Below are 24,561 nucleotides of genomic sequence, written 5' to 3' on the forward strand. Positions count from 1 at the left end.
CCATGGGGCAGCCACAAAGGATGCTCTGCCCAGTCCTATCTCTCCATCAGGCCAATTTCACACCAAGTCCATGCTGCCATTCTTCTGTTTAATATGATCATAATTATTCCCGTACCACACACTTTCCATGTCCTGGACACACAGTCTGTCCTAGAGGTAGAGAAGACTGTTATCCTCCGTTCTCTCCCTCTGCTCTCTGCACAGCACAAAGTTCAAATGTCATTTATTACATCTATCCATCACTCACTCCTTTCATGTCCCTTTTCACACAGACAGGTGACATGCTGGCAGCTCTTAAAGCAAAGAAGTACTCACTGCCCATGGCATGGTGGCACCTCCAATTTACCCCTCTTGCTTTACAACAGAATCTTGGACACCTAGCAGCCTGCCTTGCCTCTGTCTGGGAACTAAAGGAGCCCCAGGGTTAAATCTTTTTACACAACTCAGTGACACACCAAGTGACTGTGTTTAATGCTGTTTAAACCTCGAAGGCTCCTTTGTTCATGCTCTTTTGCTTTGAGTTGGCTCCAAGGTTCCCAAATGCTCCTCTGAGAATGGAGGGATCCAGGGCTAGCAACCCTATGGAAATAAGTGCCCACAAGGCAAAGTGAGGATGTGAATATATAAATATTTAACCAGGAGACACATTACTCCCTGTCCCTCACCCACGTCTGGCAATCATTACTGGGACCAAGCCACCTGTGACCTGCAGAAACAGGGCAAAAGGGACTGAAATGCAGCCATCTCACACAGCAGCACTGTGGCTGTTTTTGAAATCCCCTACCAGTAGTGAGGGGCTTCAGCCCATCAGGACAGGACCTCCTCCTGAAATCCTCCTTTCCCTCATTGCCCCAGGCCACCTCAAGGTGGCAGTTCACCCCATCATAGAACCTCTGGTTCAAGGCCCCATCTCCACTTATAGGGTAATGATTAACCTGGATTTTTCCCCCCACCTCTTCTTTTAAATGCTCAGACATAGTGAAAGTGAAACAGTGTGGACTCTTTTCCAGAGATTAAATAGTTGAAGGTGCTGGAGCTCTTGGCCAGGTGTGGACGGGCCTTTTTTTCCACTTTTAAAAGCCCTTTTCAGAGGGTAAAGGAGGATGGAGAGCTGCACCCTTCCCAGAGGGAGCCCCTCAGCCAGCGCATGTGTGAGGGATAGTGCCCCAGTCAGCTGAGGTGGGTGAGCTGGCCCAGACCTCTGTCCTGCAGAGCTGCTCACCTGCCACTGCATCTGCACTGGACTTCCTGCATCATAGAGCTGCTCTCATTTTCTGTGGATCACACCTGTGCTATCCCAACTTGCTGCCGAGGGGATCACTTCAGTCAGTACTGGGGTATGTATTCCTTTCCTTTCTCATGGGCTCACACCTTTTATTCCTTTTCCCCTGGTTCTCTCTGCCATATAGGTCACCCCTCTGACCATTGCTGCTGCGGTGCTCTGCACTGTCTGAAGAACCCCCATGCATAGTCTGAGCTGAGATCTCAGCCTTCTTTCACTGACATCCCTGGGCAGTGGGATGCCCTCCTCTCCCTCCTAGCCTCTGTATGGGCTGTGATAGGTGAGTTCCTGAGCAAGGCAGTGAATGGTTAAACACTTCCTCCCATGAGAGCATGTGAGGCAGAGTCTGAGCCCCACGGGGCTAGCAGCTCAACAAACCCACGGGAAGATGCCATCCCTGCAGTTCACAGCCTGTGAAATAACCATGCACAAGGGAGCAAAACTCTGACTGAGGAAGGATGAGATCTATTTCCAGAGTCCCAACATGTCTATTGATTGTAATAATTTTTCAATCTCTGGCTTCTGTGGGCTGGACAGACCCAAGACAGGCAGTTTCTGTGTCACCTCAAGAATAGCTGTTTCTAATCATTTGAACTGTTCACTCAGCTGCCTTACGCTCGCTCTAGAGAAACATGGCATTTTTCCTCCTTAAGGCACTGCAGTGTACAATGGCTCTGTGAACTGGCTGTATTAGCTGGTGGTCTTTGCAAGGGAGGAAAGGCAAAACCTCTCTCCTCCCTCTTGCCAAACACCTGGGCCAGTCCTCAGGGTGGGCAGGGGGGAGTTTGTCTGCAGCAGGGTAGGAGCTGAGCAAGTGCAGAGGCTGTGGCTGCAGCCCAGCAGCACTGACAGGAGCACTTCTGCCAAAATCTGGAATCTCCTGCAGCATCCCCTGTGGCTTGTGCAGAGAGGTTCTTTTGACCTTGGAGATACCTATCCTTGGCATGTTGGGATGCAGTGCTCTGAGTCAGGATGAGTGATGTGAACCCTTCCTGCCTTGTACTGCCTCCTGTGCTGTAACCATGACGATTCAGAGTGCAGAGATAGCTGTGGCTTTGGTGGAAGGGGCTGGAGCAGAGCTCAGCCACCTGCTGGGAACCACTCACCCCTGAGCCACCTCCAGCAGCAGCAGCAGCAGCTCAGGGTTTGAGAAGGGCAGAAGTATCAACAAAACCCAAAGTTGCCATATTCACATCAGAAAGTGGAAATAACTCAGTGAGATTCAGGAAGATTATTATTCCTGCATGGCTGGAAATCCACCTAGAAGAGTGGAAAGTAATCTGGTTACCCACTGAAACAGAATGTTTACACAGATTTCAACATCTCTGACATCTCATGATTCCTTGGTGCTGGAGAAATAGTTGCCACTTGACTGTTTTATGGAGTTAAGTAAAATTTTCCAGAGCACCTGGTGCAGGTTAGTGTTTGCTGTCTGTGGGTAGAGAGATTGTTCAGCAGCTACAGGCTACATCTTACTCTGTCCTTGTATTTAGGTACAGGAAAGGAATGGGCCTGATTTTCAGTCCAGGAATGGCTTTGGAAACACAGTAATACCTTGGTAAAGATATCTCTAATTCTGCTGTTTCATGCATTTTAGTGATTGCCACCAACCTGTTTGTTAAACCTCCTGTTAAAAGACAAGATAAATAGAAATATGGAGTTAGACACAAGGAGTGTGACCTCAGAACCAGCCTCTCCAATGAACAGTCCAGAGAAGGAAAGAATGGAAATCTCCTCTGAACTGAGCAGCCCAGATTCGCAGAGCAGGGACAGTGGGTTCTTTGAAAGAGGCATTAAAACAATGTTTAGCATCCGGAAATCAAAACGAAGTCTGAAAAAAGAGAGAGGGAAAGAAGCTACTGGCACTTGGAATGCAAAAAGACTTCTGCAAACACTCAGGAGCTACGAGGAGAACAAACCCACAATTGGTAATAGCGTGGAGAAGATTGTTGAAATATGTAAGCCCATTGAAGCAAAACCTCTTTCAGGTAAGAAAAAACCACCAGTGCCATTTTCTTGGCAGAATAAATGTAACAATAATTTACAGTGTGCAAGGCTTGGGCCCAACAGAGGTGCTAAAGAACTGGGCATCCCTTCACAAGGGAGAGGCAACTGACTTGCTGGGTGTTACCTGGCCTAGCCTGGGCAAGGCTCTGCCACTGAACATGCTGCCCTGTGGCCTCCTCTAGCCAAAGCAGCAGCCTACCTATCAACCTGTCAGTGTGATATCACACATATCAGTCACCAAACTGCTGAGCACACTGTGGGAACTGCTGGTCTCACATACCTACAAGTGCAGTCTGCTATTGCCTGCATTGCCATTCTGGACAATTTCTGCTCTTCAGCTCTCAGACTGATGGTCCTCCAAATGTGCTCTGTAGGGTGATGCAAGGCCCAAGGGGGAACAAAGTTGGCTTGGCTATGATCTGGTTTGGAAGCTCCACTTTGGTTCCTGATCTTAGAGATCACCTTGCAAAGAGATTTCCACAGATATTTTGCTCTCTTGCATTGACTTTCTGCCTGTCCTCACAACAACAGTGCTGCAAGTATTTGATTTTTGTCTTCCTCAGGCTGGCTACTCTCACATGTTTTGTCAGCATTTTATAGATAGATCTCAGACACATTATAACAATTCCCTTTCCCCAGGTGTGAGCAGACTGCACTGACTTTGATCATGGTTTGAGCACGGATGTTCTCCACCTGCTCAAAGCAGAGGTGCTACAATGCATTCACCTGGAGATAGACTGAGGCAAAACAACATGACTTGGCCTTTCCTCAGTCTAAATTTCTAGAAAGAAATTATCTGTGTACTACATAGGGTACTACAGAGATCAGATGGATGGGCTGACACTGCTTCACTGCTGTAATGTGCTCTACTATGCTGGGAAGTGATTTGCTGCTTTACATTGATAAATTGTGAGCTTCATAAGCTGGATCTGAGCCCATCTCATAAGCTTTGCTAGTCTGGTCTCCAAGGGTTAGAGATGAGGGGTGGCAGAAAATGTTATCACAAGCTTTCTGATCTCCTGAAATAAACAAGCTGAGAAATTGCACGAATAAGGCCCATTCTCTGCCCAACAGTTTGTGTTTGGCCTGGACTAGAGCTGCTCTGTCAGAAACACATCCCATCCTGAGATAATATGGCAAGTGATGGAGATTCCACCACGTGCACCATTAAGCTGCATAATAGTTAATTGCCTTTCGATTGTCTTCCTTCAACCACCAGCTGGCTGATCTTGTATTGCTGAATTAAAGATCCATTTAGCACCCAACATCACCTCCCTGAATAATTATCATAGATGGTGATTAAACGGTGTTTTCTCACTTTGATAAACAGAACAGAATGTATTCCTCTAGTCTCTCACTGCAAGCATTTGTGTAAACACAGGTTTTATATGAATTTATCTAGAACAGACTAAGTTAATTGGTAGAATTTCCCACCCTTCTGAGCACAGAAGCACCTGTAGCACCATATAGGCACTCAAAGATCTATGTGTTCTGTGATGCATCAATAGTTTGATTATTTGGCTTGTTTCTGTCTTCATTCGGGTATTCTTATGCTACAAAGATTAGTTGGTACATATGGTATGAACCTTCTGTGCAGACAAGCCAAAGGGCAGAAATTATGTGCTGTGAATCAGTCCTTCTTTGAGTGCTCTCCAATTTTTCCATATAATTTTGTATGTGTATGTCCCGGAAGCAGTGGCCACACATGCTTAAAAGTTACCCTTCCCCTTCTCATCAATATTTTTCTTATGCCTAGTATCAGAGTGGGATTTCCTGTTCAAAGCATCTGTTACAACGCTGGAGACAGTGAGAGCCTCCTGGGGTCTCTCAAAAGCTAACAGTGCTCTGGATCTCCTCAACACACGGCAAATACTTCTTATCTTACTAGCAAACAGGCAGTGGTTCTTGCACAAGCAAGACTTTACAAAACAAATGGGAAACTCACAATATCTCAGCCACTTTGGGGGTAGCGTATTGGGTGACTTCCCCCCAGCCAACACTAGCCAGTTCTGGCAGTAGGTGCCAAAAGCAAAGGAGGTGGAGAAGACCCACACAAGACCTGAGCACCAGAAGCACCACTAATCTACAGGTTTAGATGCCCCTACAATGCCCACACCTCTCCAAACCACTAAGGGACAGCAGTGCTCAGCACGCGGGGAAAAAACATCACTGGTGCGAGGCTGTGCTTGGCACCTGACTTTGGGCTTACATACAGGAGGCTCTCAGGGCCCTGGTATCTCTGAGGTCATGCTTGTGGGTAGGCTGGGACATATATAACCATTCAGAGAGATATCTGACCCAAGAGCTCAGGACACCCAAAGATATCTGTCCTGCTGTGCTCCCTCCCACTACCCCAGCCAGAGCCCTTGGCATTGTCCCTGCCCTCTTGGGCTACTTTTCAGATGCCCTTTCATCCAGAGATGCCTGAGCTGGGCTACACCACCATGGCCAACACAGCAGCAGAGCTGTGCTGAGCACAGTGGTATGCAGGGAAGCAAGGACATCCATGCTAAAGGAAATCCTGCCAGTAAGGTATATCCTGAACCATTCCTGCTGCCTGTTCCACCTCATCTCCACACCAGCAGAGGGGCAGAGCCAGAGGCACTTTTAGGCAGCCTAAGCCTCCAGTGTCCCTCTACAGCCTCACCAGCCATTGCTTGAGGCCTCCCTGCAGGGATATCAGCAGGGCTTTTGATATTTCCTGTCTCTGTAACCAGCTGTTTAGGGATGTGGCTCAATTTGCAGTGATTGCTTTCCCACTGTTTTCCTCTCCTGTGTCAGACAGGAGCTGGAGAGATCAGGGAGGCCCGGGGACAGTCTCAGAGGCACTGCTGGGACCTGACTACTCTGAACAGCCCCCTGAAATTCTCCCTGTTGGACACCTTGTCCTATTACCAACCTATCAGTGGCCTAACGCCTGCTTTGTCCCAACCCCTTCCCACCTGTTTATGCAGTAATGGAAATTAATGAACTTATTCAGAAAAGACAACTTTTGGAAGCGTTTGCAAGTATCAAGTTAATGGAAGATGAGACTATCTCTGAACGGGATTCTGAGAAATACAGTGATAACCCCCAGGAGTTTGTACGGAAATCCAAGGATGTGGATTTGCTTTATAACTCCATTGCAAACGCAATCCAGTCCATAGTGGAGGGAACACTGGAGGATCCCACTTTACAGCATACCATGCTGACCTCCATGGTGATTTTAATTGCCCGTGAAGAAGCAGCTCATCCCAACACAGACAATGATGCTCGTCCTGGATCAGATTTGCTCGGCAGGCCCAGAAAGTGGAGGGAGCAATGGAGGGAAGCTATCAACGAGAGTGCAAGAAAAAGAGTCCTGAAGGCACCCATGGCATCAAAGGAAGAAGCAACTTCTTGGCTTGATCTCCACTTGCATTTCCTCCAGGAACACCTGAGGGAAGATTTACTGAAAATCAAGTCATCAGTAAAAAAATGCTATCCAGAGGAGTACCATGTGTGTGACACATATGTGGAAGCTTTTCACAATGCCATTGCCTCACATTTGCAAGAACTCTCCCAGGAACCACTGGACTTCCACGAGCTCTACACCTTGCTTGACTGGGTGGCCAACACCTACCACAGGTGAGCTGCTGTGTATGCCACAGTGCCTCTGCCTCCGCCAGGGAGCCATGGGGCTGTGGGGTACTCCAAAAGCACCAAGCCATTCTCAGTTTTCCAAGCAAGCAAGATACAGTGACTACAGTGGAGCCACATAGCAAACCTATTAATAGGTGGGGGCAAAGGCCTGTGCATATAAAGCACTTGCTGCTTTTTACAGATCTACATCACCCTGTTTTCCTCTCCTTCTCCCACTTGCTGTTTCCACATGCCAGGAAGCTCCTCCCTGCATTTGATAAACCTGCTCTGATAAACCTGCTCCTTTCTGCATATATTTTGCAAGATCCAACAGCTGTTCAGTGACTTTTCCAGGCACAGGCAGGGGGTTGTGAGGGAGGTCTTCTTCCTGTTTAATTAAAATTGTGATGCATTTGGAAATTGGCCATGTTAACCCCCATGCATGGGCCAGAGTCTTAAAGTCTTAAAGAGGAGTCAAGACATCATTGAGAGTAATTAAGACACATGAAAACAAAGGCTCTGTCTCAGATGCGTCCGCTGGTTGAATGGGAGGGATTTAAGACATAGCTCCTTCCAGTTCAGAGGTCTGGAAAATAAGCATGTGAAACAGTTATATCAAAGAAAAATTGTGGCTTTCCTGGTAGCTGGCATCCAGGTATGGCCTGAATCAGATGTTCAAGGAATGGACAAACACAAACCCATTGGCAGCCCTCAAATAAAACAAAGAAGGATCAAAGGCAGGAGTATCAGCACTTAGCCAAGCAGTGGGTTAAAATGGCCAGAAAGGGGACATGACACAGCAGAGCAAGCAGCAGCACACTGTTGCCCAGAACACCCCTAGCCTGGGTTAGCTTTTGGGTAAGAAACATTTGCACTGCAGGGGTTCTTTGTTTGGAATAGCCCTCAACAGGTTTCTCCTGTGAACTTACCCAGTTCTGCTCTTAAAACCCTACCTAGAGTGTGGTGACCATAATGATGTATGTAATCCCCTCATTCACAAATCCCTGCAGATCTCATCTGAAGAAAGATTCCTGCATGACTCCACCCTGGCAGGGTGGAGAGCAGGAGACAGAAATGAGCTTGAGCAGCCAAGTTCTATACCAAAGAAAAGTGCCCCTGACACATTTCTCCAAATTGCTGTGAAGGGGTTTGTTGAGAGTTTGCAGTTGTTTTGGGCATTGCTTCCAATCATCTGGCTGTTCTGTGCTGTTTCCATTTGATTTTCCCATTCAAAAAAATTTCATTGTCTCTTGGAATAAATAATGAAAAAGGAGGAGATTGACTGACCCAAACTCATTATTGATGTTACAATTCAAACAAATGGAAAAAAAAAAAAAAAAGGTGGGAATGAGTCCCTTGAGTACATATTTGAGACTGTCCTTTCAGTTGTGGAGGAGAGTCCATATTTAAATCTGTGTTGTCCTTTAGAATGAGCAGCAGGCTCTGGCAGCAGCTGGGTTATGCAATGCTCCCTGTGTGGACATGTTCCTCTCTGGGAAATCTGAACCATGACCATGGAAGCATTGACTCCAGGACACTGTCAGCAGACTGAACTTATTTTCTGCTGAGCAGTCACTCTGCAGCAGTTTGACCTTGTACAGTACAGTCCTCACTTGTTTCTGAACCTAACTGTGGGCACAGTGCTGGTGTGGCAATGGGAACCCTTTTTTGGTGCCTGAGCAAATGTACAGGCTGTGTATAGGGCATTGCAGCTGTGTTCTCCAATTAACAAGGTGACAGCTCCAAACTTAGGCCCCACCTTCATCAAGTGCATAAATATTTTCCTTCTTTTTTCCACCTTCACTGCCCTGCAAGATGCAGTGCCTCCACAGTCTGTGGCAGGTTGCAGGAGTAGTACATTCAATTGTACAGGCTAATAATATTTTTCCTGCCCAGAGAGAGGAACACAGGCACTCCCTCCCTTCCCCTGCTTCCGTGCTAATCAGCTGGCCTGATTACATGTCAGTCCGGAGGAAAGTGAGCAGCAAAGTCTGGTGTCAGCTGAGCCCTCTTTGGAGTCAGACTCTGTAGCTGCCGGTCCACCCACCACTTCCATCTGCAGGGGAACGTGGCTCGTGTCCCAGGCATGGGAGTGCCTTCCAGGTCCTGCTCTGCCACCTCCCCTGGATCAGGACAAGGCACAGAGACAAATCACAGGCTGACATGAACTGTGAGATGACACTGCAGAGGAGGCAGGGAGATGGGCTAACTCCAAAGCAACGCGCTACTACAGAATTACCCTGAAAGGCATTTTGCAAGCTTCTAGTCGAATGAATCAGCTTCACGTTGTTTATTTTAAAAAGTAAATTCTCATAGCACTTTTCATGTCCAAACAACTCAGAAGTCTCATGATTTCTGAAGTGGGCTGGAACCTTAGATCATTTTGGGTTTGAATAATTATGATTTTGAATAGAAAGGAAAGGTTTTCTTGTTAAACCTTGAAAACAAGCAGCACAGTTTAAGCTTTAAGTATATTTCTCATGGCTTAATAATTATGTAGCTCATGCTGCATGAATATTCCATCAGTTTATTCACACTCTGAGAAATTATAATTTGTTCATTTGATTCTTTCCAGTGAACTCTTTCTGGGTCATCCCGAGCTCAAACCAGAGGTTAAGACAGAAAACCTGTCCTTGCTGTTAACACCAGCTGATTGGGATAAACTGAAAAATGACTACATTGCTTCTGCAAAGGTGAGAGTTTTGACCTAGTCCCCATATGCCCCCCAGGGAAGGTACAGGAGCCCCAGCCTCCCAGACAGAAGTCTTGGATGACTGCATTGTGGTTTCCAGCCCCACCAGGTGCTGAGTTCTACTGGCCCCACACAAACTGGCCTGTACTCTAAAGCAAAAACTTCCTGAATACCACCTTGGGGACCCAAGCAGAGCCAACAGGACTGTACCAGACCCATTCAGGATGGCAGACACTTACTGGAAGGTCATAGCTGAGCTTCTGCAGATTGTACACATTGCAAAGTTAGTTAGTTAGTTAGTTGCAATGTGTACAATGTAAAGGCATTGTATTGGCTACTGTCACTGTGTGGGATCTCCCCCACCACATCTGAGGTTTGCTATTGGCAGACTTTGGGCATCCCCACCAGAGGACAGACTCATGGTTAGTGTCCTCTGATGAAGCCACTTCCCAGCTGTCTTTCTGCAGTCCTTGTCTAGCACCCTATGTAAGACTTTCTTGACTCTTTGCTGGGCTCAGACATTTTCTTACAAATAATTTCTGAATCACGGCACAGCACAAGGTGAGCTCAAGGTACCCATCTGAATTAAATCAGTACTGCTCCACCAGTGCTGGTGAAAGATCACTTTGTTTCACCAGCAACAAGATCAATTTATCAGCCAGGACTGAACAGTGCTGCTGTGCTGCTGCTTACCTGACTGGCTGTACCCTGGAAAGGACTGGTTTGATCTTTAATCCTAACCCGGTGCATTCCATGTGCTGGAGACTTTGCAATCAAACAAACAGCTGACCCACTGTTTCCCTGCCAGGAGAATGACTCTCCTTTGCTTTGGCAGTACCTTGCACACACACAGCACAGCTCCTGATTTCTCCTGAGGTCTGGAGCAAAGGCCGGTGACCCTGCTCACCTTTCCACGCCATTCGTGGTGGCCGCACCCACGTGCTGATGGAGCAAAATTCAGCGAGGGGCTGTACTCGTGTTTTCTTCATTATCCTGAGCTGCACGTTTCCTTCCTATGTTTAACATTTAGGGGAAAATAAGAAGTTATTTTGGAAACATCCTGAGACTAGAGGTCACAGAGAAGTGGGAGAAGGAAGTTCATTCAGAAGAGAAGGAAAACCTCTACCACCACTCACTCTCTTTTGATATTCAAACGGTATTTAATTAGCTGGGGGAAAGTGGGGGAGAAGGGAGAGGGAGGGTCTCTGTGGCTCCAGGGAAACTGGACCGTTTCCTTCTGGGGTGGAGGTACCTCCCCCTGTGATAATTTATGTAAGTCACATGCTGGCAGAATACATTAGAGCAGAAAATGCTGTTTATTACAACTTTTAGCTCTCCTGCTTGCCTTCTAGCTGCAAATTAAACCTGCTGTCAATTGTGTCAGCAACACAATAGGCAACTGATTTTAAAGTCCCAAAACCTCTTTGATTAGGAAGAAGAAGGAGAATTGGAAAAAAGGTGGAAAGAAAAGGTTTCTTTGAAAAAACCTTTGGCTTAAAGAGCAACCTTGTTCCAGGGCTGTGAAAGCTGGGGAAAGGCTGTAGGCAGTGACAGCCACTCCAATTTACACAGTACAAAAAACAAAAGCCCCTACTAGCTTTAGAGACTGCTGGGTAATAAAGGCAGGAGGGGTTTGGATTAATTCTCATCTCTCAATTGGTTGAGTCACTTCAATTAAATAAAACTAACAGAAAAAGAGAGGGAGAGAGAAAGAAAGGAAATCAAAGAGTTTTGCCTGCTGATGTGACTGTTTTTCCATAGAGGAATATTATACATTATGTGATCACAGGGAAGGCAGGTCTGAATTGGTTTAGCAGATGGATAGGATGCCGTGGGAAATACCAGAGTAGGACTGCAACACACCTCAGTCCAGAAGTGTAGCTGGGATCATAGGAATGGGAATCTGGGAGGAGTTCCAGTGCAAACAGGAGTTCAGAGTGATGCCTGACCCTCTCTGCTGACCTGGTCTGGTATCACTCCTGAGAAGGGGGCTTCTGTGGGCCCTCAGGGATGGGGCTTATAGTCACCCCTGTCATGGGGTCATACACGGGGACAGCTCTGCTTTCCTTGGGCTTTGGGCTGGGGGTTGATCCCTTCAGCAATTCCCCCCAAAAGAGGAGGATGACACCAGGACACCTCTGAACTCCAGCCACCACTGCCTCTAACTCACACTCGGACACCAGAAGGCATGAGGCCATTAGGGGTGAATGATTACATCACAAATCATTTGACCCTTCCTGGCTCATTCTGCATTATAAGTTTTAAAACTTCCAGAGATTAATGAAAACCTCCTGGCAACAAGTTGGCTGTTTGCCCCCTTGTTAGGTGAGCTGTTCTTACTGACCAAAGCTGCATGAGATCCTTGTGAAGGATGTTTCACTAGTGCTTGTACCACTCACTGGAGTTTCTTCATTCCCTTTTCTAGATCATCGGGGAGCACATGAAGTTATCTGGAGCTATCAGCAGAAGCCTGGAAACAAAAATGCTTGAGTTGTGCATGGCAGAGCTGCTCGAATTCTTACCAAGGTCATCACTGATCTGGGCAGCACTTTCTTTATAAATGAGTCCTACCCCAGTAAAAAGACAGGGAAAAGGTCCAGGCATTGGACCAGACACTGAGACTGAGAAGGCACAAGGCTGCTCCTGGGAGAATTAGAGATCACAATCACCCCAGTAATAAGCTGGCTGCAAAACAACTTGGGGGGAGTCATAAACAGACCTAGATGGGACTCTGTAAATCAAAAAATCTAATGTCAGAGTTCTGGGAAGTAGCTGCTATCTGGAAAGGGACGGGACTACTGCAGTCCTATTCACCCAGGACTTTTTTACATTGGATACTGGTAACTTGCAGCTTCAGTCATGAGCAAGCAGTGGTTACAGACCCCTCAGACTAAAAGCCTGTTTGCCCAAAACATCATCTGGGTATCCTGGGATGAGTCCTACTGAGTGGTTTTCTCTGGCATCCCATGGCTATGGGCCAAAAAAAAAGGCTGATGAGACCCTCTCTGCTGTAACACACAGCTGGGCTGCCTCATGAGTCCCTTAAAATTTACCCAGTGTCCAAAGGAAATTGCTGAAATAATGCTTTTTTTCTTTGTTTCTTTCTCTTTTTTTCTTTTTTTTTTAACTGTGTAAAATGCAAGCTGGAGCAGCCAGGGCTCTCAGATTAAGGGAACACTGAAACTTAAGCTCTTACTTAAACAAACCTGAGATGCAAGTGCCTGGGGCCAGCTCAATCAGGTTCCTTTACCCTGACAAAGAATGGGACCACTAGGCAAAGCCTTCCTGAGCACACAGCCTCCTGCCTTCAGCATGGACCTGGCTGTGAAACAGCTGTCAGCCCCATAAAATTGGTGCTACATAAAAAGCAACTACCTAACAACCATGCTGAGGTTTTGGGGGGGAGGGAAGGTAGGTGTGCAGCCCTGTTCCTATACATCTTCTGTTACAAAATCAGTCCTGTGTGCTTAAAAGACACATAATGTATTGCCCCAAAAGCCAGAGAAATTAAGGCTCAGATTTATAAGCCTGCGTATCACACCTGCAATTAAACCCTCAGCATGAGGAGAAGTCAGAGATTTGGCCTCCCAACATCCCTGGCATCTCTCCAAAAGTGCTGCATACCTACTCAGGCGAGTGCATCCTAAACCCACAATTATCTGCCATCTATTCCCCTCTATTGAACACACATGTTATGACAGCTGGAAAAAACTTGTCTGCATACAGAGGGGACAGGTTGGACCAGCCACAGGTGTTTTGTGACAGCACCTTGTACACAGAAGATGAGGCATCCTCAGTGCCCCCACCTTTAGTATTATCTGGGTGTATTTTCCTACAGGTTTGAGCAGGAGTTCACAGCGTGGAGCACTGCCCAGGACAGCCCCATCTTTGTGCCCTATCTTGTTGCCTACATCAACAGCTTCCATGATCTGGTGTAAGTCTGCTCCCCCCACCACCCCCCCCGCCGCCCCATGCTGAACTGCCGCATTTCTGGGGTCTGGGAAGGTGTCAGGATCTGGAAAGGAAAGACCAAGTTCTCCTTGAGGTGCCTTGGTGGGTGCTCAGTCTCCAGCCCTTCTAATCTCATGGGAGGATTTTATCCAAGGGATACAAATAAAAGCCACAAGCGTGAAAAGACAGAAATATCAATGGATGCAGTGCTTGCATGAGAGTTTTGAACTCATTTCCAGAGCATCTTTTTCATCCTCAGGTGAATTTTTTTTTCATTTGATATTTTTGTTCTAGAGGTTAGCAGAATAAACTCAGAAACATGGCCTCAAGGCTGCCTTTGGCACTGGGCTGGAGGAAACTCAATGAAAGCACTCAACCCCAAAATAAATGCCTGCCATTGCTGCTGGCATCTGGAACTTCAAGGGCTTTGCATGAATTAGTTGCTTCAAGCCATGTGTTGGAAAGTGCCTCTGATGAACAGGTATCATGAGGCTGACTGTCAAAGATCTATCCCTCAGCCCATAAGTAGGATGGTGCTAGTGAATGCATGTCCCAGGGTTGGTCCATCAGGCCTGTGCTGAGGCTCAGGGTCTCATCAGCATCTGGGGACATCTTTACCATGCAGATGTGGTTCTTTTGTTTGTCAACCCGGCAAACACCACAGCAGCGGAGCGTGGGCTCTGACCACTAGAAAGATTGGGTTGTGATTTCCAACCCCTGCTGCTGCACCTCTCTGGCAGGGATGGATAAGCCAAGTATTATTCAGGGATGGAGGAGATTTCGTGCTGTGTCTCATAGGAGCGGACGGCTCCAGCCGCAGCGAGCACTACCGCCAGGAAGTCTCTAGATGGCACGGTCTCTCCAGCAATGCTCCCCTCGCCGAGGAAATGGCTTTCCCTGCATCCTGCTGCCCTGCGGGACATTGCTGCCCCTTCCCTGCTGGGCAATGGAGAGGGGGTGAGGGGAGACGCCAGCCCCAGGCAGGGAGCTGGTAGTGTTGGGTGATGGGTTTATTCCTGAGTCAAGTTAGACATTCGTCAGCTGGGGTGATGAGTTGTGGGGCAAATGTAGGCGTCCTAACAGCACCAGTTTTTGGATGCTGGACGTAGACTTCAGGTGTTCAACCAGAGTTACAGTCCTGAGCTCCAGCCTGTGATGATAGGGATGGTGTTGGGTGCTTTATAGTCCTGCCAGGGCAGCCTCAGGCATATATATACATCTGGGCAGTGACAGGAACCTGCTGCTCTCTCTGTTTACAGCAGTGGATGTGGCACACCCAGGGATGCTCAGGGATGTTTTTTTTGGTGGTGCTGCTGCCTCAGTTGCCCCCCTTACCAACACTGAGCATGTTGCAGTGAGACAGGGATGGAAAGTGAGAAGAAAGCCAGGAGGTCACAATGCCCCTAAAATACACGCGCGCACACACACACTGGGAATTTCACTGACCTCTCAGAAGTTTTCTTTCTCATAAGGTAAAACTGCAGAAGTATGCACTGTCCTTAGGAAATTCCACAGGTTTCCATCTCCATAGTTACCATCCCAGCTGCTGCTGATAGACATTTTGTGGAGTGAATCAGACAGGCTCTGGGGGACACAGGAGCTTTCCCTTCTCTGGCTATATTATTTACTTTACCCCCACAGCCCTCAGTTCTCTCCCAGGTACCTGGAAATCATTTAGCAGAGGTGTAGCTCCTACACAACTGCTCTGCATGGCTGCACTGTTCCACCTGATGAGGAAATCTGAGGGGGTTTTTTAACCACAATTACTCATCTATGATTAATTTTCAGCGTACAGGATTGTGCAAATGAGCCATTACTTTGACTCAGTAAGTGTTTCCAAGAGGAAGTAGTAGAAATGCAAGTTTATTTTAAAATAATATCCAACATGCCAATCTAGATAACATTTAGGGCTCCATAATAGTTTACATTTTAACATTAACTCATTGGTTATCTCTGTTTCTCTGTAGGTCAGGGTTGGAAACAGCATTTAAAGTCAATACTGAAGGACTGCAGAAGATTTTGGCAGCTCTGACAAGGAACTTCACAAACATTTTTTTAACAAAATTAAGAACAAAAGCACAGGTAAGAGGATCTTGGCCGTATTATTTCCTCAGTTTAAGGATTATCTGCAGCAGCTGAGTGTCACTGCCCTTCCCTTGTCTCACCAACTAAACCTCATTTTGCAGAATGACATTATGGTCCCTCCAAAATGCAATTAACACTTACGGAAATCCCCCTTAAAAAGCAACATTTCCAGCATCCTGGGAATTTTTTGCTATGAGCAATACATTTTTCAAGCTGTTAATAAAAATCAAAGAAAAGTATATTTAGCAGCTTGCAGTCTCTCAGGCAAAGCAGTGGGGAAAATCTTATCCAAAGTGAAGCACTGGAGAGGTCAGCTGAACACCACCAATGGGGCACTGTTCCTTCTATCAAATAATTTGGATTTTTCAGGACTTTGACTTACTGATTCATAGACCTACCATCACAGTCTGTCAGAAACCTCTTCAGACAGGACAGAATTCATTCTGGTAGGGTGGTTTTTCCAAGCTGTTCCCATGGTGACAAAAGACTGTCACCCACCAGAATGAGGGCGCTGAAGATCTTGTATCAACTGATAAAACTCTGATAAAATTTGACTTGTGTTAAGAGGCCTGAAAGGCAATGTGCTCCAATGGAGTTTGTGCTTCTCAGGTACTGAACATGAGCCTTTCTGCTCTCAGTCATTTGGGATCTGCTAGCTCCAGCTGGTATTATAGAAGAGATGGGGGAAATCAAGCCTTTGGTCCCATCCCTTTTCACTTATCCTATTGACTTTCTAAATCCCCAAACATAACTTCCAGAAACCAAGACAGTCATGGAACTTCTCCAACCTAAGCCAAGCCCTCCAGGCCAAAGGGACTTTCCAGGGACTGCAGATCTTGTCTTGGAGCCTAAACAGCAGGCGAGGAAAGGCCCCGAGCCAAGGCATTGAGCAAGAGAGATGAGAAGTCATGAGAACTGAGAGAGGCCGAGTCAAAGCATTTCTAAACAGCTCTCCAGCAGGCTGGGAGCACAGCAAGGGGGGAGATAATTGGGAAGGAGATTGCCAGGAGTCTAAAGACAGAGATCATGAGAGCTAGGAAGAAAAAAGGGGACATGCCAGAGGAAGGATATTTTGCATTTGGCCTTCAGGGAAGTCTCTTCCGGATGCCAGAAGTATTTAGGAGATATTGCTGTTTTTATATGAAGGTACATTAGCTCTAGGGACCCAGCAAAGGAAAATAACCTGTTCAGGACACTTGGTCACAGTTACTTTGTACCCAGGATAGATGTGAAACAGTGCCATCACTCCCATGTCATCACTAACCATGAGGCATAACGCTGGAGATGCTCCCAGCTGCCATTCCGCCCACCACCACATCAGAGCAAGGAGCAGGAAGAAAATCCCAGCAGGACTTCATACAGGTCTGCAGGAGTACAGACAGCCTCCTAGCTGGGCTGTGAACACAAAGAACTTGATTTCCTTAGGGAGAAGGCTGTCGAGGTGATGGATTATTGGGCTAATTTCCAACAGATTGACTACCAAGTGACTTCTCGTTTCCACAGCTGGTGCAAACCCATGTAACACTGGCATACATTGCCCACCACAGCCTGTTCTAGTCATGCCTGAGTTGCTTGTCGTTAACATTCTCATCTCTTTCTTCCCCAATACATTACAGAAACAAATTTATTTGCCTAAAGAAATAGAATTGGTGGATCAGCAGGTGGCGCAGAGCAAGGAAATGAGGTATCCCAAAGAAGCCTTTAATACCAAAACATCTCCTGCTCAGGGTGTGATGCTCGTCCTCTCTGCACTGGGATGCCTGCTCAGAAGGGGAGACATGGGTGTGAATTCCATGGGGTGTAGAGAAAAACCCAGCCTGCTCCTCGTGTGTTTTCATCACCCCAGAGGGGTGAAAGCTCTGTGCTTCCAGTTCAAGCTTGAGATCAGGTGTATAGCTGGGTGTCTTCAGCTAGGGCAACATCAGCTACTCTGAATATATCTGTGCCATCAGTGAGTTGGTCTTTTTTCAGCCACTCCTTAAGAAAATCCTGACCAAGAACTGGATATTGGCGACGGAAAGGCCGGACTCACTGGCGTCAGCAGTCTCGCAGTTCTCCGAGCACCTGCAGCACATGAGGGAGCCCCTGAGGCAGGTAGGCAGCTGGTCCCACACCTGGGCACAGGGGTGCTGAGGGGTCACACCATAATTTTCAGACTGTGGTAAGACCTGCAGATTCCTCTGTAAGTGTGGTTGCTCTTTATAACTGTGGATAAAGCTGCAGATATGAGTGAGTGTGTGCTGATGGTGTGCTGCTCTCAGGTGCTGCCAAAGACCTGAGGGCTTTCCCTGCCCTCTCTCACTGCCTTGGCCTTGAATGCGCAAAAAAAGCCATGAGGTTTACTTCTTTTCAACCAGGAGCTTCTACATGAAGTTCATAAATACGTGGTGAAGGAATATGTAACACAGGTCATCAAACCCAGATGGAAAATGAACAGTGAGACACGGCAGCAAGTGAGCAGAAAGATGAGCCTGGAAGCTTCAATCATTCACAATACACTCATTGATCAGGTATGTGAGTTGTCTCCTGGCACCCCCTGGCTGCCCCACTCCCACAGGTGCAATTTTCCCACTTGGCTTCACAGAGACCAGGCAGCAAGCTCTTGAGGAAGACAAGCCTCAAGAAATATAGAAGCGCTGAAAAGAGAGTGATAAAGGTGGTTACTGCAGGTGTGGGTTTCCAGCCTGGCAGCCTGTCTGCATTGGCAGCTTGTGCATGTTCAGCCAGCAGCTCTCTGATGGCAGCACCTGGTGTTTTAACATGTTCCCAGGGAGCTTTGCATAAGGTGGTACATGTGCTGCAGGATCACATTCATCCTGCAGCAGCTTCTTCCTGGGCCTGTTTCCTCAGGCCGTGGGATGCATTTTGTCACCAAAGAATCCCTGCCCTGGGTACAGTTCATGAGTTGAGTCCCATGAGAAGTTCCATCTGGGTACACACTCTGTGTACAGCAGGGTGTGGGGAGAAAGTGGTGGCAGTGTTTTGCCAGGTAAGAGTGGCACAACACTGAGTGACCGATGTGAGATATATAGATGGAGAGATAGATAGATAGATAGATAGATAGATAGATAGATAGATAGATAGATGTGTCTGTGTAATTGCCTATAGTAATGTAACAATATAAAAGTGAAAAATATCACTTAAGAAAATATATAAGGAAAAGAAAGAAAGGCTAAGAGGCTAAGAGTAGGTAACAGAGAGGAAAGGTATCACCACCTGTGGATCCAGCAACAAGACTTGATTGTTGCAGTTTAGGGGTCTGTTGGTCAAAACAATGGTCGCAGTTGGTTGAGTCATCAACCTTTAACATTTCTGTCTCTCACAGCAACATCAGTCTGGGATTTTTCAGGGAAGTCAAAGTCGAATTAATTGGATTTTTTGGAAAGTCAGGAATTCAGGGCACTAAATCCCATCTCAGAGAAGAAGCACATGAATTTATCAGGCAGCAGGTAGTGAACTGTCTGGCATCCACTGCTGTGCTGGACCACAGCCACAATGCCCTGCTCAGGTTCTGGCTTGCTTGGGTGCTCGTGGGCATTGTGAAGTGCAGGGTCAGGCCTGGGAGAGCTCCCAGGAGTGCCTTACCATTGCCATTCTGCACCCTGTGGCCTGCCTGAGGCAGCCTGTCCTGCCTGCACCAGTCCTGGCTCACACCAGCAAATACACCCTGCTGCCATGCTCTTGCCGCAGGGAAAAAGGCATTTAGTAGGTGCTGCTCTCCCTGATGCCCCCATGTGATTCTTTGTCCACAGGGCTCTGACGCTGACTGGCTCCTCCCCGCCATCAATCACATTGCCAATATCATTGGGGAGAAGAAAAAAGACAAGATCAAGGCATATGTCAAGGAGCTGTGCCAGGACTATCCAGATATCAGGTACATGAAGTGGCAGATGCCAGAACTCTTGGGCTCCATCCCAAAAAGCAGCAGCTTGTCCTGTGCCTGGACCAAGCTCTTCATTTTCTCTTTGTTGGTGGGCACACAGTAGAGATCAGGATGCCAGCAACAGTAGGAATTTCAACTTTTTTTCTCTCTTTATGGCTGCATACTTTTTCTTTTTTTCCCCCTGTGTGCGGTACCTTATAATGCACACAAATTACCTTCAAAGCCTTTTCATTTTGGAATGGAATGGAATGGAATGGAATGGAATGGAATGGAATGGAATGGAATGGAATGGAATGGAATGGAACTATTTCAGTCTGTTAGGAAGGGACTTATACTGATAATCCAGTGCAACTTCCTGATCACTTCAGGCCTGACCAAAAGTTAATGTAAATTAGTAAAGGCATTGTCCAAATGCCTCTTGAGCACTGACAGGCTTGGGACATCAACTACCTCTTTAGGAAGCCAGCTCCAGCATCTCATTAAAAAAATGCTTCTTAATGTCAAGTCTAGAGTTTCCCTGACACAGTTTTAAACCATTCCCATGCATTCTATTACTGAATTCCACTTTATTGCTCTAAATGAACCTTACTTCACAGTAAAGCTCCAGTTTGCTTTCCACTGCATCATCAGTATCAGCCATGTTGGCCAATTTTTAGGCTCCAGATTTGGAGCAGAGTTTGTCTCCTGTTCCCAGGCTCAGACCTCAAAGTGTGGCAGCCATTGACACAGTTCAGCTGCAGTTTCTGAAGCGGCCTCAACAAAATCATTAAATTTTGGAATAAATTACAGATTCTTTCTTTTGTACTTTCCATTTGCTGTTCCAAGGCTGCATCTGGAAAATTAAAACTCCTGGAAAAGTAAAGAAAGTGACTAGCTCTGTGCATGGCCAAGCAGTTGCAAATCAGAAGATACCTTCTCTTCTACAATTCTTCTTTCAACCATTGAGAATGAATATCAGCGGTACAGATTGCAAAAACATTCCATTTCATCAGAGTAATTTCAGAAAAAAACCCCAAATGTTCAGCACTGAATGATATTTATGCAATCAAAATAATCCATAAGATTTAACTAGTTGCTGGAATACTGAAGTGGACCCTCAAATACTGAGAGAAAAGATCACATTAAACATATTCACCTCTTCCCAAAACTGAGGCTCAAAGATTTTCATAACTAGATTTTACTTGGGTGGTTCAGATATTCTTCAGGCTTATCTGTGTGGGGGAATTCAAGACATGGACATGTAAAGAAACAGTTGTTCCTAAGTAATTTCCTAGGTGAACGTAACTATCTTACCAAAAAAAATAAAACCTTCAAACAATAAAAGCAAACAAATAAATAAACCTCAATAAGGGTTTAACCCCAGTGACCAGACTAAGGTGAAAAAGAACAGTGCTTGTTCTGGAAAGGATGGGGAAGGTAAATGATGGCTAGTCATCAATGATGGCTATTTGAAAAATATTTTCCAGTCAGAAAAGCCATTTACAAGGCTTTTTGTGGTACTTTTTCATTATTAGCCTCAGATCCAAGCCAGGTTTTAATGCTTGTCCTCTTGGTTTATTTAATTTCTGATTTTCCATTATTGAGTAACAACATTTTTAACAATGAAGTTTGGAAAATGAGGCGGAACCTGCTGGACCTGCATTGCTTCCTGTTCAGGTCCCTGTTAATTTTTCCCCTAAGCTCTCAGAGACATTGCTGAATTTGTATACACTGAGATTACTGGAACAGGGTATGTTTTCAAGTTGGCTTTCCAGCTCTAATCTAATTAGTGCCTATCAGCTTCCTAAATATTAGCACTTCCATTACTCATCTCAAAATAATCATTACACAAAAGGTCCACAGCCTCTCTGGAAAACATGCAAAGGGTATCACGGGTGTGGAGAGAGAGAAGGAAATTCCCTGAAGCACCAGCAGCAGGAGGGTGTCCCACCAGCGTGGTGTGGGAGGAGCTGCTGCCCGCTGGTTTGGTACCTCCAGAGACTGCAGACTCCCATCCTGGTGGCTCCTTCAGCGTGGCGAGAGGTTGGTCCCTAGCACTTTGCTATAGCCTTGCTCTGTCTCCAGTACAGCTGTTGGTTGCTCGCCTCTGTCCTGGTTTTTCTGGCCAGATCTGAGCCAGCTCTTGTTTGGTTTCTGCAGGAAGGAGCACATCCTGGCCATCCTGGCGCTCCGGGGGCTGGGGCGCACCAGAAGAGCGGCGATTTTTCGGCAAGTGCACCATGTACAGGAGAGCTCCAACGGAGGAGAGGGCAGCACACTCTTTGCTGAAATTGATGTTCCAGTAATCATCAGCTGCTTCTAACATAGGACCAAAGTCAGCATCCTGCCTCCTCCTACACTGCCTCTACACATGATCCAAAATATGCTAAACCCCCTACTCCTCTGCAAACCCAAATTTTTGACTGCTGTGGAGAAAGGAGTAGTTTCTTGAACTTGCTACCCTAAGTTCAGAACCCAAAGGCAACAGATGCATCAAGACACCAATCTCCTGTAAGAGCTCCTGGGCAGCAGCTCCAGCCCAGGCACAGTGTCCACCTCATGTTCCCTGTGGATTCTATTGCTATGAGGCTGCTCCACTGTTTGGTGCAAGATTGAATGTATTTTCAAAGAACAGGATAAAACCAAAAGAAGTTCACTCAGAGCTATATTAAGGCCTTAGTGCTACATTAAGGTTTGGACTGTGTTCTGCATAATTATACAGCAGCAGAGCAAGAGCCTCCCTCATAATGAGTGCCCACAAGCAACTGAGGGGCAGAGCTTGGGCAGGGATGTGGTAGCACTCAAGTTTTATTTCCTCCCCCATAAACCAGCTGGCTGAGCTGGCATGACACAAGGTCATGACGTTGTGACCTGAGGCCACAAACCACTACCTGCCTGGGGAGGAAAACACTGGGTAACCAAACCCCATGGCCGGGACACACAGCACGTAGAACACTCTTCTCTCCAGGGTGGCCCCCATGACCCCTCTGCCATTTCAGCAGATTTTCTTCAATCAAGGGCTGCATTGCAGAACCCCTGTTGGACTGAAGATCTGTTCATACCATCACATCCTCATGTCTACAGACGTGCCTGGATTGGATATGCCATGTGGAGGGAAGCTCCAAGTTCTCCTTGACCTGGGGAAAGTGCCACCCAAGAAAATGCCTCTAGTCCATTTTCTTGTGTGTTTAAATGTATTTTAACAAATCTGTTACAATCTGACTGCAGCATGAAACCAAACGTGAGGTGGACAGACAGTGCTACATATGAGATCCTCATCTGCTATAAACCAGCATCATCTCATTGATAGACATGGATCACCATAGGTTTTTCATGAAGGATCCAAAGCTTTACATCCAACATCTGCAGGGGAGACTGAAAGAGACATTCTGCAGCCTAAACCTGTACAAATCTGATTTTATTTAATTCAATTTATCCTTTAGGCTGCCCTCCACAGGATTTAATCTAAGACTTTACAAAGATGTGTTTATGATCTATTAAAATGATAAATGTGGACATGGCATAGCCTTGAATGCTACTTTTTTTCTGGCAACAGAGCTTACAGCATCAGCAGTGAGTCTCTTTTGTTTCCTTTGCTTTGGGTTGCACCAGTATGAATTTCAGCCTGGGTAAGCAGCAGGTGCTGGTGGGCCAAGGGAAATGTTCTGATGGATAAAGAAGCACAGAGTACACCTTTAATTCACAATCATTGTATGAAAACTTTTCTAAGGTAGACTTGTTACCTCCATAGTAAAGATAAGGTGTTTTTCTAAAGATGGCTTTGAAATATCAGGTATAAATTGAGAACTTGAAGCAGGAAATCCTGGATAGAATTTCTGCCCTGTATCATTCTTCAATACACCTCATGACAATTCCCACAAACCCTCAGCTTGGTGACTCGCTGTATTTGCTATGGAGAAGGAGAAGTAAAATATCATCTGATTCTCCCATTAGGTGTGCAGAAATCATGAACATTTTGGAGCTCTCCTCCCCTTGTCCTGGGGACACGGTGCAAGCAGGGAGCCCTGTGATTACATCCCCCATGGGTCTGTGAGCAACATTTCCCCTCCCAGAAGCAGGGAAGGGCATCACTGCTGAGAGACTTACATTTATTGTTAGAAGGATTGACTCAATGGGAGTGATACAAAGAGGATTTCAACTTTTGCAAGCTAGGTCTGTGACTTCTAAAACTGCACTCCTGGAGTGCAGGATTTGAGGCACTAAAGCCACAGTGAGAGATTTCATGCATCAGAAATTTCCCTCTACCACATAGGCATCTCTCATCCAAGTACCTCATGCAAGGCAGCTGTGGCATTTTCCCAAGTGCATTATTTAAATGTATACTGGGGTTTTCAATCTCATTATTTTACTGGCAGACCCTCCACAAAGCAATTGCCTTTCCGGGGGCTCCAGCTGCTGGTCCCTGGGATTAGATAAGGCACTCAGTTTCCGTTTCCTAATAAAAGCAAGTTGCTCCCCTGAAGTCATGGAGGAAAGCTGGGCACAATGGTCTGCCTTTTGTCACAGTCTCTCCTGGGACACTCAGATCCTGCAGCCTGGCATCCTGTGAGTGAGTGGCAGGCGCATAGCCAGCTTCCTCTGGGAGCTGCTGCTCTCTGGCAGCTTGCTCTTGAGCAAACCAGTTTAAGGTTAACCCCATTATGGCGAGGCCATGGGTCAGCCCTGCCCCAACAACTGTGCAAGTGGAGAGGGGGCTCCAGGATAGGTGAGAAGCAGGGGTGCTTCTGGGCAGGGTGATGCTCAGTCTGGGCTGCAGAGCAGATCCTGGAGCCAGCTGAGCAAGGAAAAAAGGAAGGGATGTGCTTTCCAAAACAAGCTGCTGCTGTCCAGCTGTCTTCTGTGGAAGACCAGTGTTCATTACAGCCATATTTCACATTCCAAAAAACAGAGAAGAAAGGCCTCCCAGGGCTTTGAAATATGGCATATGCAGCTCTTGTAGGAAAGGGCTTAATTATTACCCTGTTAATTTCTTTTGCTTGTTGTTTCTCTGTGAAGAAAAACACTATCATCCCTATTCCTATCTCAGCACAGAGTTACATTCCCTTCAGGACACTTCTCACT

The 24,561-nt window shown here is 46.5% G+C and overlaps 1 protein-coding gene across 1 annotated transcript; it reads left to right on the plus strand.

Annotated features, from left to right (window-relative positions):
- The first annotated feature begins 2,936 nt into the window (after nucleotides 1-2,936).
- EXOC3L4 (exocyst complex component 3 like 4) lies at nucleotides 2,937-21,802 on the plus strand. The gene is made up of 11 exons (XM_062495825.1): nucleotides 2,937-3,270; nucleotides 6,244-6,895; nucleotides 9,465-9,582; nucleotides 10,612-10,737; nucleotides 12,007-12,107; nucleotides 13,420-13,515; nucleotides 15,500-15,614; nucleotides 17,589-17,711; nucleotides 17,975-18,127; nucleotides 19,370-19,491; nucleotides 21,640-21,802. Exons 1-11 carry the CDS (start codon nucleotides 2,937-2,939, stop codon nucleotides 21,800-21,802), a joined length of 2,103 nt encoding a protein of 700 aa, XP_062351809.1.
- Nucleotides 21,803-24,561: the final 2,759 nt, after the last annotated feature.

Source organism: Cinclus cinclus, chromosome 6 (genome assembly GCF_963662255.1).
Source record: "Cinclus cinclus chromosome 6, bCinCin1.1, whole genome shotgun sequence".
NCBI lineage: Eukaryota > Metazoa > Chordata > Aves > Passeriformes > Cinclidae > Cinclus > Cinclus cinclus.

Bases quoted from the DNA above. Each gene is read 5' to 3' on its own strand.
- EXOC3L4 (XM_062495825.1), top strand. From the start codon at position 2,937: ATGGAGTTAGACACAAGGAGTGTGACCTCAGAACCAGCCTCTCCAATG. The intron at 3,271-6,243 runs GTAAGAAAAAAC...CTGTTTATGCAG, and splicing joins TGAAGCAAAACCTCTTTCAG to TAATGGAAATTAATGAACTT. The intron at 17,712-17,974 runs GTAGGCAGCTGG...CTTTTCAACCAG, and splicing joins TGAGGGAGCCCCTGAGGCAG to GAGCTTCTACATGAAGTTCA.